The sequence below is a fragment of the Gigantopelta aegis genome, unplaced genomic scaffold (genome assembly GCF_016097555.1).
Source record: "Gigantopelta aegis isolate Gae_Host unplaced genomic scaffold, Gae_host_genome ctg3431_pilon_pilon, whole genome shotgun sequence".
NCBI classification, from domain to species: Eukaryota; Metazoa; Mollusca; class Gastropoda; order Neomphalida; family Peltospiridae; genus Gigantopelta; species Gigantopelta aegis.
The window spans coordinates 19538-37366 of NW_024533338.1; the positions used below are offsets into that span (position 1 = coordinate 19538).

General features: G+C 33.1%; 1 protein-coding gene and 1 pseudogene across 1 annotated transcript; one reads left to right on the plus strand and one right to left on the minus strand.

Moving 5' to 3' along the window:
- Positions 1 to 869: 869 nt before the first annotated feature.
- Positions 870 to 6233, minus strand: LOC121392159 (annotated as a pseudogene).
- Positions 6234 to 9766: 3533 nt separating this feature from the next.
- LOC121392160 (exosome complex component RRP45-like) lies at positions 9767 to 13729 on the plus strand. The gene is given in 10 exon segments (XM_041523509.1): positions 9767 to 9818; positions 10566 to 10637; positions 12515 to 12591; positions 12643 to 12740; positions 12783 to 13047; positions 13090 to 13187; positions 13241 to 13280; positions 13324 to 13406; positions 13448 to 13580; positions 13625 to 13729. Coding segments are annotated over 10 exon segments (1023 nt in total).
- Positions 13730 to 17829: the final 4100 nt, after the last annotated feature.

The following is a 17829-nucleotide window of genomic DNA, read 5'->3' on the forward strand; positions in this document are numbered from 1 at the left end:
CTGTATGAGATTGAGTATCTTTTAGCGGAAGTGGTGACTCCAATAAAATACTTGTTACTTCATGGGTAATCGTTTTACTCTAAAAATATCACATTTATATAAAATATAGTTAAAAATTAATGACTTACTTTCATTAGTTACGGTACCTCACCTTGTCTACTACACTACTACAGCAATCTCTATAACTACTGATATAGTCTTCAGGAGAAAGATGAAAAATGATATTCTACTTTTATTTCTAGTCTGTTTTGTTGTTACATGTGATTGTGTGCAAGTGTTTAGGTTTTCGTTGTTGACCATATTTGAAAACTCGTGTTTGCATCTTCTAAACGACCAGGTCTTGTCTTTAAAAAGGTACATCATCTGATGACACAGGATACATGGGACCTAGTATAGATACGTCTTGTTCAACTGTTCCTGATGTTACACAATAACAACTACGGTTTTCGTCGCGTTTTCATTTCATTTTAATACTGAATCACTGCAAAACTGTGAATTAATTACTAACGTGGTGAAATTCACGTAAAAAAAGGGCATTAAATGGGTAATGCTAGAGTACTATGGGAAAGATGAAAGAGAAAGAGGGTAGTTGAAGAAGAAGAGGAGATAGATGAAGAAGTAGAATACCGTATTATGTACATGGTATTATTTCTTTTAATTAGAGAATACATCAGTAAAAAAGAAAATCAAAGAAAGTGAAACGAAAGAAGCGTCATTCTAAAGATGATGAGGATACCCCTGCAATAGTTGTACAAGATGCAGATGAACCTCCTGTTGTTCACCGTCCATTGACACTTAAGATAAAACTAGGTAGTAGTGAACTGTTACAACTGATTCAAAATCAAATGATCAACTTTCTATTGGTGATACTAGTTCTTTGAAAAGTAGCCATTTTGGTCTACCAGAAGAGGAATGGATGCCAGGTTACTCGCATGGACAGTCACATGACATGACTCTTTTCGTACAGGTGGTGATGATATATCTCTTGGTGATGAGAGCTACCAGCAAAGTGTCAGGAGGATGATCATGATGAAGAGGCGTGGCTAAATGCTTTAGAAGCAGGCACTGTTAATGAACGTGGTTATGTACCTCAAAAGAAAGACCCTACCAATATGACAGCTCGGCAGGTATGTGTCATCGTCTTGACAACCAGAGTGACCATACTTTAATATCTAATGTTTTTAGAGAGCAATGCTTGGATCTAAAGAGAAGAGTTATTAGAAACTTCCTTTAATGAGTACGTCCCTATCTAATTACTAGTTAATGAAATTATTATAGAGAAACATGATGAAGTTGAATCAGAAGAAATGCTTTTAAAGAAAACAGAACGAAATAAAAAGAGAAGATTACAAGCTATAAAAAGACGAGAGAAGCACAAGGTGCACTCATAATTAGTAGGTGTGGTCATTATGTAATGCCTTGTAGGCAGAAAAACAGTACAAAAGTTACTTCAAAAACAATCAACAAAGAAAAAAGAAGACGATAAGGTGGGTGTGGTCACTGTTATTAATTGTAATGTATTATTATTGTTATATTATAGAAAACCACGTCCTCAAGTTATGGTCCACATTTATGCTACATCAGCAATTTAACTAATGGTACAAGTCTGTCATTAACACCTGGTTTAATGTATCCATTAAAGGAACAATCTGGACCATCAAAGTAAGAAAACTATTACATTATAATTGTTTTAGTTATATATTATATATTATAGATTACCTGATATCATCAAATGTACAATATGTCCTAATATTAAGAAATATTCTCACTCTAAAACTGGATTACATTATGTATTGTTTAGAATGTTATAAAAAACTTCAATTATCAGCAAATATAACAGCAGGTATCAGCTTATATATATATTAAGGGAATTGATTGTGTTATAGCATAGTCAATTGTTTTTTAATGATAGGGTTATGTTAGAGAAACAGTTACCATCATCTCCACATTTTTTCTTTTCAGGACAGCAATGAAGATGATCAGGACAGCAAACTGCATTCTCTAATGGACAACACTCATAACTTTTTCCATCGGCCATTTCACAACAGGTGTTACCATTTAAACATTGTGTTTTATTATCAGGACATTGTATACCAGTTATTGGGGGCGTGGCTCATAAGGATGTCCAATAGTAAACAGAAACAGAGTGAGAACAAACAAACAACTAAAGCACCAAGTGTACATCGTATTGCACTAACTAATGGGCGGGCCAAATAATATTCATTAGCATTACATAAGAATTATAATAACATAATAATAATAATAATAGTTTAAACTGAAGAGAATATTCCTAGAGAGTGCAATATACCAGACCTCCATGTAATAAAAACAAAAAAACATGAGAGAAATTGAGCTCTGTACCAGTTTGTCTAGCGAACTAACCAGAAAACATAATAATAATAATAGAAATTAACTACATATTTACTTACAGTGGGGTCCAGGGTCATGTTTATTTGCTACAATAACAATAATATGGCCTTTGTGCTGTTCCTCTTGAAGGTAAGTAGTTACGGGGATGGAGCTAAAGAACCATCTGTAAAAAATGCTTCTGTATGTGGTAAATTGAGAGAGGTTAGGTACATGTCCTTGAACGATATCTAATTAGATCAGGTTTAGAAAAATCTGATGTAATTATGATGTCATAATGATATTATAGGATACTCTTCTTCACTTCTTATATCCAAACTATCACTTCTTGAGTCTCTACATTCTCTTCAAGTTGTCGCCATAGCAACGGATTATTAGGATCCTTACGAGGAGGTGGGTCATATTTGTATACCAGTGGACATTATGTTCTAGTTTACAAAGGGTTAAAAAATCATGAGCAGCTATTTGAGGAGAACACTCCATCTCAATACATCAAGTGACAAAGGTTCCTTACCTATAAGAAAATAGGGATAATTATATATACGCCCCCATATTTAATTGTATTACAGCTTCTTGTGGTATTGCAGAATGTTGTATTGGAATAACATCATATTGACGTACACACAAACTAGAGGGTGTGGCCTGATATCGCTGGACAGCCTCCATTAGGCATTGATGTATATCAATATCTACAAAAGATATATTATAACAATATAGTATTATTAATAAATACCTGGTAAATCTGAAAACATCATTATACATTCATTAAATCCAGAATTAAGGAGTTCACTTCGTAACTGAATTAATATACCTAACCCAGCAAATAATGGAAAGGATGTGTTGCCTAGCAACAGTGTGTGTCCCATAGATGATAAATTTTAGCAGTGGAAACACATCTAAAGACAATATTAGTAACAATAATTATATTGTGTACTTACGAGTAACATGGTCAGAAACCATGGAATAGCATATAACTATAATATAAAATAATATAATAATATTATAGTTATTAATACATACGTCTGGATGAAATCCAATGTTATCAAGATGGTAAATACTTCAGGATCATCATATGCTATGATCTGTGAGAAAACTGCTAATATTCTATATACATATATATTATTAATATTATTAAATCATTTAAAGTACCTTGCATAATATTAAGAATTATCTTTTAAGAAGAAATGATGAAGATATTTGTTAATGAAAAGCCACATAAAGATGAATATGCTAATGCTATTATACAACTAATTATTATAACGATCTCTTTATAAAGGGGGCAGTACCTTCATTAATTAAAGTTTAGTGACAGAAATGGAGCACACAAGGAATCCAATCCTGGAATGACATCATTATGACATCATTGTGACATCACACTATACCTTGCCAATATACTAGTTTAGGATGTGCCACAACCCATGCTTTTAAAATTCTCATAAATTTTTGATGACCTTCACTAGATGCTAATAATAGATCATACTGATGACATCGTGGAATATCTACAGCAATTTGACGATCTGTTTGTGTCTCTGACACTTTATCAATATTAATATAAGTTGTATGAATATCTCCCTTTGTATTATAAATATAATTAGACTGTTATTAAAGGACCCTCCTCACTTGTATGTTGAGTAAAGCTGCCCCAATAGGTCCTCTTACAAGTGGACATACATCAATAATAGCTTCTGTAATTATCATCTCATTAGTATAGGGGTACCCCTCCAATAAACGACGATACAATATAAGACGATGAAACTACAAATATGTCACAATAGATGATGTCATTATGACTCACCTGATAATCAATGTCCCTCTCTTTAATGAGGAGTGGGAGTTTAGCTGACTGTGCTAAATGTTCTGAGGTACTTACAATAGATATCCTATCACTATAATAATATCAGATCATGATAATACTGTGATAATAATAGTACTTGGCCTTCTCCTCTGGATCAGATAAAATTGGATAAAAATCTTCAACTGACTTTGTTTCCAACCTCTATTAAAATATTTAAGAACCTGTGTCCATTTTACTATTATTCATCCATTTACTGTTCTAAGTTGATCCATTGGAAGTGGGTATCACTGTGGAGTCATATAAATGAACTTTATTTCGTTTCATTCCAAGCTCCTCTCCTTCCTTTGACACCACACTATCACAACTAATTAAAGGGGTGTATCAAAGTATATCGTCACTTACCAAGGTATGTTAAGAATGGGGAAGCTGTTTTTTGAATAACTCCACTTTTTTGTAACTCACTTTGAAGACCTCCACCAGCTAATCCCCATAGAAAGTATACTTCCTACATCCCAAAATGTCATATTATTATTATATTAATTCTCTTACTTTCATGCTACAAGTTATGAGATAGTCTTCCTTTAAAACAACATTAGCTTCTAATAATGTGAGATTATTTGATGGAAGAGATGAAAGTTCAACTTTAGAACTATCAAATACTATTTTACTAAAAGGATCTCTCAAACTTGGACACTATTACACACTATAAAACATTTATAGTTACAAATAACAATAATACCTTTTGTGAAATAGAATATTTTGATGATTTAATTAATGACAGAGACAATAAAGAACGAGCTGAATATCTGTAATATAATGAACTATTAATATTGAGGATTTTTTATAATTACCTTTGAGATGGTTGGGAGATAGACAATATTCAATAAATTCTTTTAATGGTGGATCAATTGGTTTGTCTCCAAGACCATGTGTATCAAGAAGAGCTAATAATGGTGATGCTGAGCCTCTAATTAAGAATGGGCGTGGTCATTGTGAGTTTATTTGAACTAACGTTGATGATTTTGAACAAGTCGTAGTATCCTAGTAAATAGAGTTTTTTCAAACCATTTTTTAAGAACAAATCTGGATAGATATGACTTTCCTAATTATGAGTAAGAAGTAAAATGTTCCAATACATTTTTATAAATACCATAAAAACTTCAGTAAGAATAATTCCTAATGACCAGATATCAGACTTGGTTGCTATGGCAACACTGACATCATTATTGTCTGGTAATAGCAATAGTTCAGGTGCTAGATACCGTGGTGATCTAATTAGATATAATAAAGTAGGTGTGGTTTATTTATTAATCATTTACCCAATAGGAAAATCAACAGCTGTTCCGTTATTAGTCATGTGATAGAAACCATAATTAAACAATTTGACATTCCCTATAATTAAAACTCATAATAGTAATTAATAAAAGTATATTACCTCAGGAGTAAAGAGAATAGTATCAGGACTTAATGTACGGACAGTAATGTCTTTATTATGAAGATAACTAAGAGCTTGAGTAATTTGACATGATAACTTTACAATAGGTACACTATAAATGGAAAAGTACAATTATTTACATGTAAATTTACTAAAACACATGTACTAAACATAATGGAGGACAATATTGGAAAGTACTCATGCCAAATCATCCAAGTAGAGAGTAATTCTTAAATATTTATATTATATTATACATAATCACATTTTACTATTAATAGTAACACATGTTACTATATTTAGAATTCCATAGAGTTATTGACCTTATTTTCTTCAGTAAATGAGACTCCAATGATTCTATATAGTATTCTGAGACACATATCATACGTTCTATTAAAGAGAATAATTAAGAGGTGTGGCTAACAATATCCTATGTGTACCACTGTCACATTTCATAAGGTCTAGATATTCACAAAGAAATGGGTGTGGCATCTCTTTAAGTTGCTGAAATAATCCAGTAATTAAAATAGTATTTGGTGTCAGAGGTAATCCATGACTATCACACTCTTCAGCTCCATGTTCACGAGCAAAGAATGTAAAGGCACCAAAGGAACCAGTACCTAATTCTGCAGAACACATCTCTCTCTCCACCCAGCTCCACCCTTGCTGTTAATTAAGGGGTGTGGCCTAACCGTTCCACGTGGAATATTAACGAGCATCATGTCACTTCGAGTGAAGTAATAATAATAATATTATTTATAATGTTTTTATTTTATTAATAGTTATTCTCCAGTCACAAAAATAGAACCCTTTTATACAGGAGGTACTATACAAGTAAGTTATATATATATCACTTTTTATATATTACTGCTACAAGATATTACAAGATGGACACCATATCATCAGTATTTGTGAATCAACTATCAAAATAGTAGATTTATCTAGTCAATGTCCATTACAAACATTTGAAGAGGTATATTACATGTAATATGACAACACTAATGTAATGCTGTTGATATTAGGAGGAGGACACGCCCCTCTCATTAGTAGTTAGTCCGGATGAGACCCTACTTGTTGTAAGTTGGAGAAGTCGATTAATAAAACAATACAATTGGAAAGAAGGATTTTGTCAAAGACAATGGAAAGTAATGGATGCATAGGTTTTAAATAGATGTACAGTTATATCATGTATTTAAGGGTCACGAAGGACCTGTGGTTGCCATGGCAATTGATCCCTCTTCTACATTGTTAGCAACAGGTAAATCAGTCAGTGTATATTATTTCATAATATAATGTAGGATCTGGTGATTCCAGTATTAAGTTTGGGATATGATGAAACAATATTGTACACATCATTTCAGACCAGCAGTGGGGTGTGGTTTCATTGGTGAAATTTCATCCTAAAGCAATGATATTATTTTCATCGTCATCAGATAACTCAATACGAGTATGGGACTTAGAAAATAGCAAGTAAGATGGTATATGTCAATTATTTGTATTTATTACTAACATAATAGATGTTGTCATGTTTTAAAGAGTCATGTTAGTACTGTGACATGTATTAGGTTTTGTAATGATGGGAACAACCTCATTAGTGGTGGGCGTGACCAAATTATTAATTATTGGGACTTTATGAAAGGTCAACTTCTGAAAACATTGCCACTCTATGAGGTATTATTACTAAAATATACCACACCCACAATTATGACTATGTACAGGTTATAGAAGGGCTAATTGTATTACCAATGGAAATGGGTGTTGCTAAAGACCATGTTACCATAGCAACTGCTGGCGATAAAGGTATTATCAACAGTCACTATTTAAATTGATAGTTGTTTTAGGTATTATTAATATTTGGGACTTAACAAGTGGATGTTGTCTTGACTCTCTGGAACAATGTGATCAAGGTTACGTTGACCTTCATTATTGTCCTCAGTAAATACAATAGTGGGTGTGGCCAGTGATCAGACATTGACTCTATATTCTTTAGACGACAGAGATGATATTAAATATGTAAGTATTTTAATAATATTTTCAAGTATTTTTGTATTATAGTATCCTGGATATCTAGATGAAATTTTAGATATTAAATGTGTGGGTGATGATCATCCATTGGTTGCCGTGGCAACTAATAGCGAAAACCTTAAGGTGTATAATCCATCTAATTGGAGCTGTGACATCATACGTGGTCATAATGACATCATCTTATGTTTAGATATAGCTGATAATATATTAGTTACTGGATCTAAGGTATTATAATAGTACAATGATACTAATGAGGTAACCCCTTTAATTAGGACAATACAATAAGGGTATGGCAATTGGATCCCTCTAATCTACAGTTTAATTGTTGTGGAATCGGACGTGGTCACACACTTAGTGTCTGTGCAGTAGCTTGTTCCAAGTAATACTATATCTTATGATATTAATATTATAATTAGAGATATTAGAATTAATACTAAATTTATTGTGAGTGGAGGTCAAGATAAAACTTTAAAGTTATGGAATATAAAGGACTTGGACATTGATGACAAGGTAATAATTAACTTTTTATTATAGGGGTATCCTCTTTATTTTATAGAATGAAATCCCTGTAATTTATACTCAATTAGCTCATGAGAAGGTATATCCTGCCCACACATGAAGTATTTGACTATTTTATTACAGGATATTAATTCATTAGATGTTTCTCCAAATGATAAATTAATTGTAAGTGGGTCACATGATAAAACAGCTAAGGTAATTAACAAATTGACCACACCCACATTCTCCATTGATTTTCTGAGTAGATATGGCGTGTTAGTGATGGTAGTTTGATAAGTACATTACGAGGACATCGTAGAGGGATCTGGAGTGTTGAGTTCTCCCCTGTTGATCAGGTAACTAATTATAATGGCCAGTGATGACAAAATAAACTAAGTATTGAATGGGACTTGTGATAGTATCTCGTAAATCTGAGGCCATATCTATAAATAGTAAATGTTCTATATTTAGTAACACAATAGTGTGTTCTCACTAGTTCTAGTGACAATACTATCAAGTTATGGTCAGTCTGTGACAGCAATTGTTTGAAGACATTTGAAGGTCATATGAGTTCTGTTTTAAAGGCAATATTTGTTACAAAAGGACTTCAGATAATATCGGTGTAAGTTAGAGTTTATTATTGAACTTGTATAATAGAGATACTTTAGTGATAACAATGGAATCATCAAGTTATGGAATATCAAGAACAATGAATGTAAAGTTACTTTAGATGGACATTCTGATAAGATATGGGCCGTGACTACACCTGATGATGGCCACACACTCTTTACTGGAGGAAGTGATGCTCCTCTCCTTTGCCAATGGGAGGTAAATGAAATCGTTATGACATCATTCTAATATCATATTTATTAGGATATAACTGACAAAGTATTGGCAGAAGAAAAAAACAAAATAGAACAACAAACATTAAAGTAATAATTTGTTTTTCTTCTGTTAATATCTTTTTTTTTCTCAGAGAGCAATATTTAATGAATCTCTTACAACAACAGGATTATACTAGAGCAGTGGGTGTGGCTATTAGCTTGGATCAACCATCAAGAGTTCTTACTATATTAACAGGTAATCCCCACTAATTATAACTATTAATTATTGCTGATAGAATTATTAAATGATGGTGGAATTGAGGTGATTTTCAAGTAACTATTGCATCATTACAAGAAGATGAACAAAGTCAGGAACTAATTTCATTACTTAATTAATCATTATATAATTATAGGAGCTCTCTTAAATTATGCCTCAAAATGGAATACTAACTCAAGATATTGTCTAATAGCTCAGAACAGTAAGAATAATTTTAAATAATTTTATTATTATTATTTTAGTATGGCATGTTATATTGAGAACTACTCCACCAACAACACTACTGAAATTAGAAGGAATTAATGATTTATTACAGGGGCTCATTCCTTATACAGGTAAACATATAATGACAACACATTGTTTTATGATATTTTATTATTTAGAGAGACATTTTCAAAGAGTCTCAAAACTTTTACAGGTATAATTAACATTATTAATATATTATATAATACGTCAGTGTAGTTGTCATCATTTATGGATTATACTTGGCAATGTATGACCTTATCTGGAGATAAAGAGGGTGTGGCTACTGAAATGAATCAGAAGTAATGGTACCATCTCCTGTTGTTAAGGCAATACCAGATTCAACTACATTACAAGGTATGTTGTATTTGTTCTACTAATTGAAATTAATGTTATCAATAGATGATGACATATATGTAGTTGATAATTGTCCTGATGTTGATCTGTTGCAAGAAGAGCCAACATCAACTATAGAAAGTATAGCACCATATAATAATAATAAGATGAAACTGAAAACAAAGTTAATGAAAAAGAAACAAAATGTGTTCATGTAAATGCATTATTATTTAAAGTGTAAATCATAATTTTAATGTATATTTAAAAAAAACTCCATTAAAATTTCAATTTACTAAAAGTTAAGGTATTTTAATGTGAGAAGTAATATCATTGAACAAGTTTTTAATACCATTAAAGAGATGTAATGCCATTTAAGAACCTATAATTATCCTTCCATAATAAATTTAATTGATTTTGTACAATTATAAAAGAAAGAGTCAAAAAACCAATAAACTCTAACAGTTTACAACAAATTAATATGATCTATTGTGTCAAATTTAGAGGTAATACTAAAATTAAAATTATTCGAATTTACGGAGTTCACATGTCAATAAAAAACTGTTTACGTCCGTAATTGTAAACAATGTGTCTTTAATTTAAATTTAAATTTCAAAGTTCAACTCGAATTCATAAAATGTCTGAACAACAACAGATAAACTTTAGGCAGACACGTCCTCGAGTACCTGATATTAAGAAAGAAAAGAAGACAACTTCTACAACAACAAGTAGTTATAATGTTGTATAAAAGTGTCCATTTTTGTTTATTAGCACTATCAAAGAAAGAAGAACTTGATTTGTTACATAATTTTGACTTAAATGCTAAATATGGACCTTGTCTTGGTGAGATATAATATTTTATCACATGATGTCACGTGATATTAGGTATAACTCGTTTGGAACGATGGCAACGTTCACAGGAACTTGGTTTGGATCCTCCCATACAAGTCTATGACATCATACAACATCATCTTGAAGACAATGACTATATAGAATGGTACATTGCTTGTATTATTGACTATATTATTATATTGTCCTCTATAGTTTGTGGCATAATGAGAGGGGATTAATGCCAGTTACAAATTGAACTATTTTATATTGTACTTTAATTAAAAACTTTACCAATATTTTTATAATTACATCAACAACTGTTTCACAAATTGTAAAACCTTTAACTTTAATAGGACTATATTAAAGTTATGTCATATCATCTTGTGGTTTTGTTATCATCTTGCACAATGAATGTAGGTGTGGTCAATTAGTAACTTCATAGATATTAGAGTAATATAATAATCTAATATCGATGGTAACTTAATGTATGGCAAATAAATTGTCAATAATAGAAAGTGCGTTGGCAACTTTCTTTCGATACATATGCCTGTAACAAGAATGTTAGTGGGTGTGATTAGGGGTGGAGTTACTTAAGCCTTATTATTTGTGATCATTATATTGAAGATCACAAAACATCCATAAAAGTTAGAAGACATTTAGAGCGTGTTCTCTTTGAACCATTTTGAAAGTGATAGCTTATCATGTGATCTGATATAAACATGCCAATTAACTATGTGTGGCTTAAAAGAATTTAACTTACTTTTTATAAGATTGTTGTGCCTATAAAATTAATATAATTAGTAGTACTGTTCTAGTTTGCTTAAATAAGATTAGTTTTTTTTGCTGGTAAACGCAAGCGGTTACCGTTAATGAGATTCATAAGCGTACACCGTGCAGCCCCACAAGAGCATGAAGACAAAATCTTACGTACATATAAAAGGAAACTTGAACAGTCCTGAGTGCCAGTGTGTTGTGGGCCAGCGTTCTGCAATGCATCAGACCTCTGAGATGGTTACCAGCATACTCTACGGAGTATCCGAAAGGCCGACTAGGATAGGGCTGGTAGTCTCCCTTTAAACGAGACGAGGCTGGTGTATTTGTGGTTCCCGGTTCCTGAATGCGACATTCCCTAAGAGCTGGAATCCCGTACGGCTGGTTTTAAGTTAGGGCGACGCTCCAGCCAGGATTACCTCGCGAAGACGAGGGTTACCAAGCCAGGTGGCGGTCCCAGCTAGCAATAGCAGGGAATCCTGGAGCCTAAGTGGAAGCCTGAGTGGGTGAGCGAGTAGGAATCGTTTGGGCAACACACAAGGGTTTTTTTTTCATAAATTTAGATTTAGTTGTGCATTAAGTTCTGTGATAACTACATTTGACAATTCTGTAATACTAAGTGTGACACTAAATAGTATAGTTCTTGTGTCAAAATATTTGTTTTATTGTGTTAATTTCAATAGCAATAGCAGGGAATCCTGGAGCCTAAGTGAAAGCCTGAGTGGGTGAGTGAGGAGGGATCGTTTGGGCAACACACAAGGTTTTTTTTGTTTTTATTTTATAAATCTTAAATCTATTAAATTTACTTGGAAGGATTGTCAGTAAAACTGGTCAGTCTGATATTGAACATTTCAGCTTTAAATAACAATAAAATTAATGAAGGAAAATTAAAGTAGGATGAGTTAAAGTGGGAATTAAAGAAGCAATTAAAAATGATTTAAGAATTGAACCTGCTATAAAAAGTTATGAAAAATATTAATTTATGAAGTAGTTGAAAATATACAACTACTCAATTACGGAAATATACGGTAACATTCTGAAATTTATATGGAAATGTAGTGCGGATTAACACAACATTCCGTATACTACCTGAAGCATGTAACTGGTTTATATTGCAGGTATGAACAGAAGCAAAGAGGCAGTCTCGATTACATGTGAAAGACAATTTATATTAGAAGCAATTAAAGAAAGAAAGGTGAAGTAATTGCTATGACTAGACTAAGTAATTTATATTATATATATGTAGCGTTTAGATGGTCGCTCAGTCTATGATTATCGTACTATTACAATAAATACCAGTGATACAACACCAGGTAATGTTTCAGTGACATTAGGTGGGACAAGGTATGCCCTATCACTCCTCCCTCTCAAATAATTACTTTATAGAGTATTAACTTGTGTATCCTGTGAGGTGGTATCACCTCGTCCTCAACGGCCTACTGATGGACAACTATTTTTTAATGTTACTCTTTCACCAATGGCTTCACCTTATTATGAAATAGGAGGGAGGTATCTAACATGTTTGTTTATTTTTTAGTCTTTTCTTAGGCCCTCTCCTCTAGTTGTAGAGACTGAACGTTTATTAGAAAGATGTTTTAAAGACTCTCGTGCAATCGATACTGAAGGATTGTGTATTATTGCTGGACATAAGGTAGCCCCTGTTAATTATATTAATACTATGATTTAATAATAGGTGTGGTCTGTACGCGTTGATATCCATGTTCTTAATGATTGTGGTAATATCATTGACTGTTGTACAATAGCTGCTATAACAGCATTGAAACACTTTAGGTAAGAGGGAGACAACCCTTTATATAATCCTACAATATTTCTTAATTACACAGGAGACCTGATGTTACTGTAGTCGGTGAAGAAGCTACTATTGTAAATATATATTACTTTTCAAGTCTCATGTCTATTCCACTAGCATCCTGTAACAGAACGAGAACCAGTCCCTCTTAGCATTCATCATATGCCATTATGTGTTACATTTGGGTTCTACCATCTAGGGTAAGTACTACTTAAAGTAGATATGGTCACATATTTACCAGGGAGTATCTTTTGGTTGACCCCACACACGAGGAGGAAGTTGTCATTGATGGGCGGCTAATATTAGCCATGAATGTACATCGGGAAATATGTACATTACAAATGACAGGAGGTGTAGCTTTATTACCAGACCAGGTAGATGTCATAATGACATCATCTAATGTTATGTGTCATCATAGATCAGGAGATGTACTCAAATTGCCACTGTTAAAGTTAGTGAAATTAATGAATTGATTAAAGCTACCCTTAAGGGGACATCCTCAACAATTAATACAATTACGTAAGTAATGAAATATAAAAAAATAATTTTTCTTTAAAGAGATCTGTCTATTTTAGAAACAGAGACAATAGAAGACACTCATTGTGTAGATATTAGTACTAATAAAGAAAGTGGTATATTATATAATATTATGAAATATCAATACATTTATTGAGTAGAACTTATCAGTGAAGAGGAACCTGATATTATAATATTGGTGGGTGTGGTCATGTCTTATTGTGTTTTATTATGTTTCTAGGGGGATCATACTAGTGAGCTACAAGTGCCCCTTAATACTAAAGATTTAATTGAAGTTTTGGAAACTCCAAAAACAGTTCCAACTTGGGAACAAGATGACAGCGAGGAAGAAACAACAATGATAGTTACTGGAGAACAACTAGGATTTACCAAGTATGATGATGTCCTTTGTTTAAGAATCATATATATATGTATATATATAATATATATATATATATATATAATATATTATATATATATATATATATATATATATATATATATATAATCTTTCTCTCTCTAGGAAAAAGAAAGACATTATCAATAATGGAACAAGTAAAAAAACTCGTTCTTCAAAACCTAAAAATAAAAGAGGCAAGAGAAATTAATTCAAAAAATAAATTATTTCAAACATGAACTGAAAAAGTTAAATTGTGTATATATATACAATGAGGAATATGATAAGTCATATGACATCAGTAATGCCTACTAACATAAGAATTCTCATTACGTTCACGACTACCCCACCTATTCCCACGAGCTCGAACCGGTATTTCCTGTAAGGATCCAGCATTAGCTGAATGTGTACGTTGGACTGTAGCATGAGAGCGAATGCTCTGAGAACTTGAAGACCTTTGCCGATTAAAAATCTGACGCCAATTACCTTGGCGACCAGACCGATTCCCATGCACAGGAGAACTAGATCCATCTAGTGATGCTCCGAGAGACGACGTGACATGAATTGAGCGTGCTCTTCTTGGAGGTGTACGTTGTATTCGTTCTAAATTAATGATTGTAGTTGTTCGGATATGATCTGAAGCTGAACGATCAACAAATGCAGTCAGAGTAATATCTTCACTAGCTGGTGTAGTTTCTAATGGAATAGGATGAGTCTTGAAGTATTCTAACATTGAACAGACATCTTCAAAGCACAAATGTTGTATAGTACATCCTGTTGAATCTAGAGTAAGCCTTAAATGCTAGAAAATAGAATAATAAATCAATGAGTGAGCCCCTGTTCATTATTAATATTTACCTTAGCTCTATTGTGGCTGTTAAATGTCAATACAAAATCCCCTTCTCTCGATTCTGACTGCCTCACAAGATATTGACCACTCCCTGCAGTACCATGAAGCAATACTAAAGATGTAGCATTAGCACGAGAAATCATTCCATGAAACCACGGATACTGAGAGAGATTACGAAGGTTCTCAACATCAACAGAAGTATTAGCCCAAGATTGATAAGGGTGTTCAGTATGTCGTGGTAATTGGATATCAGCAGGACCTGATGTCTCTATATACAATGGATTAGAAGACTGACTAGACGTGTCAGCTTGTAAAACAGGATCGGGTGTGGTTGTCACGGTAACAGGAGAATTTATCTGATCTCTGGTAACATCATGTAAGTTACCAGCACTTGAGAAAGCACTGGACCGCCCACTCGTTCCATTGCTAATTCTCTCATTGCTTCCGATATCTATTCTATAACAGGTTCTAGCAAGAGGTGAAGTTGGAGCCCCAATATCAGTACTGTGACTATAACTACTGTCATAACTGCGCTGTCGAGAATGACCTCTCTCTCCAAGACTTATGGGAACAGTGATAAAACTCAATCTGTCCTCATAACCAACACGATCCAAAGCTTCCGAGCTGTTATAACGAGGGGGTGGAGTCGATGAAGCTTCATTTTGTAAATCATGAACAACAGTAGGTGGTGCACTTGATTTTCTTTGGCGGTTAACTGGTGGTCTTGTAGAGGGTGTGGTCATCGTGTCCATGGCTGCTAATGATACTGGATGTAATGCTGATGATGATGACGAACGAGCCTCATTTCTGATGGGTAAGTCAGTGGGCGGAGACTTCTTCCGAGGAGAAGTAAGCTGACTTGGATAAGGAGCATCTTGTTCATCATTGGACGAGGGAGGCGAGTTAGGATTAGATGGGGGAGATGAAGATGTCGAAACTGGTATCATTAAACAAGTGGGTGTATCTATACACATGCTTTGTACAAAACGTCTATCATGTGAAGGGGCGTGGCTAGGATTGAGTGACAAGATGTCAACATGTATTGGTTCCTCATCAACTGGTTGAGAATGTGAAGTGTACTGATCAGACATGCCTGCAGGACGATGATTTTCAACAAGAGGAGAGGTAGTACAGGCAATGGGTGTTTGAGAACGAGACCTTGGAAATCGTGATACTCCTCGACTACTTGAACGTGTGCCTTGGCTTTCAGACAGTGCTCCAAGTGACGCTGAACTAGAAAATAAATAAACTAATTTATTATCATTAACTAGATCAACTTACATTGGTAGATGTCCATTAGTTGTATATTGCATGATAGTATTCATCCATATATCTTTATCAGCAACACAACCAGCATCAAAAACATACTCACCATGACTGTGAGACTATATTAAAATATAAAGTATGACAATGTAATTAATGATCTACTTATAATATTAAATATAAAAGTATGACAATGTAATTAATGATCTACTAATAATACCTTAATAACAAAACAAGATTCAGAATCAGGTACTTCTAGATATGATGTCGATCTAACTTCTTCAATTAAGAAACAAAACAACGACATTTTGGGCACAGCACTCTAAAAAAACAAAAATTCATTATCAATACATAAGTGCCCTTGAGGTTTCCTATCATAATTGGTTGATAGAAGAACATTAGTTACCATAACAACGACTGGCATCCCAAAACCTCACAGAGGAAGTTGTCTACAAGTATTCTCACACATGTACAAGGACTTCTAACTATGTCCTCATTGACTATATAGTAAACTTGCTAACATGACAATCATTAACAGAATTACATGAACAATATAATATATTGTGTTAAATATTACACAATAGTGATGTGTTAAACATTAAATATAGTACATTGTGTGTTAAACATTAAATATAGTACATTGTGTGTTAAATACATAATGCTCATTATATTAACCTATTGTTCAGTTCAATAATTTGACAACACATATAGAGTGTTATACTAAACAATCTTTGAACAATTGCTATCAATTAAGTTACTATATTCTAAAGACAATTTGCTATTTGTTCACAAGTTGTAAATTAAGTAATTCAATGAAAAGTATCAGTGATGACCATATGCTGTTTATAACCATCACATCTACTAACATGTACGTGATGTAACATGAGCTCACAGAGCTAGAGTACTAGAAGGTCTAAAGACTACTCCACTGTTACTACAAACACACACACACACACACACACACACACACACACACACACACACACACACACACACACACACACACACACATATATATACACCTACTATCATGTAAAGTCCCCACACAGACTACAATAGTATGATCTCATTATGATATTAATTATGTCATGATTTATAGGGTTTGGGTCGATATACAACACTAGACCACTTCAAAGATTTGTTGCCAAATCATAGTATCACCATCTGTCCATTATGTCATTTAAGCCATCTGTCCATTGTAATACACCATGCATCCGGTATAAACCATCTGTCCATTGTCATACATCATGTGTCCATTATAACTGTCCATTATGTTATATATATATAACTAATTAGGACATCAATAATTACTAATTGATTCAACACCACCAAAATATTGGTAAACAATGAATAGGACATAAACAATCATAAAGGGAAGTTCCTCGTAAATACAATATTTAAACTGCCCCTATATCTTATCATTACTACAAGCTCATCTCCATATATGGTAAATACAAACCACACACATCCTTCCCGCTGAACAAACTACTCACTAAAATTATAATATATAATACTTAAAATTATATCAAATAACAATTAATAGTTTCCTTCAAAACCACCTGCTAATACAAAGTTACTTATAATATCCCATTACCAC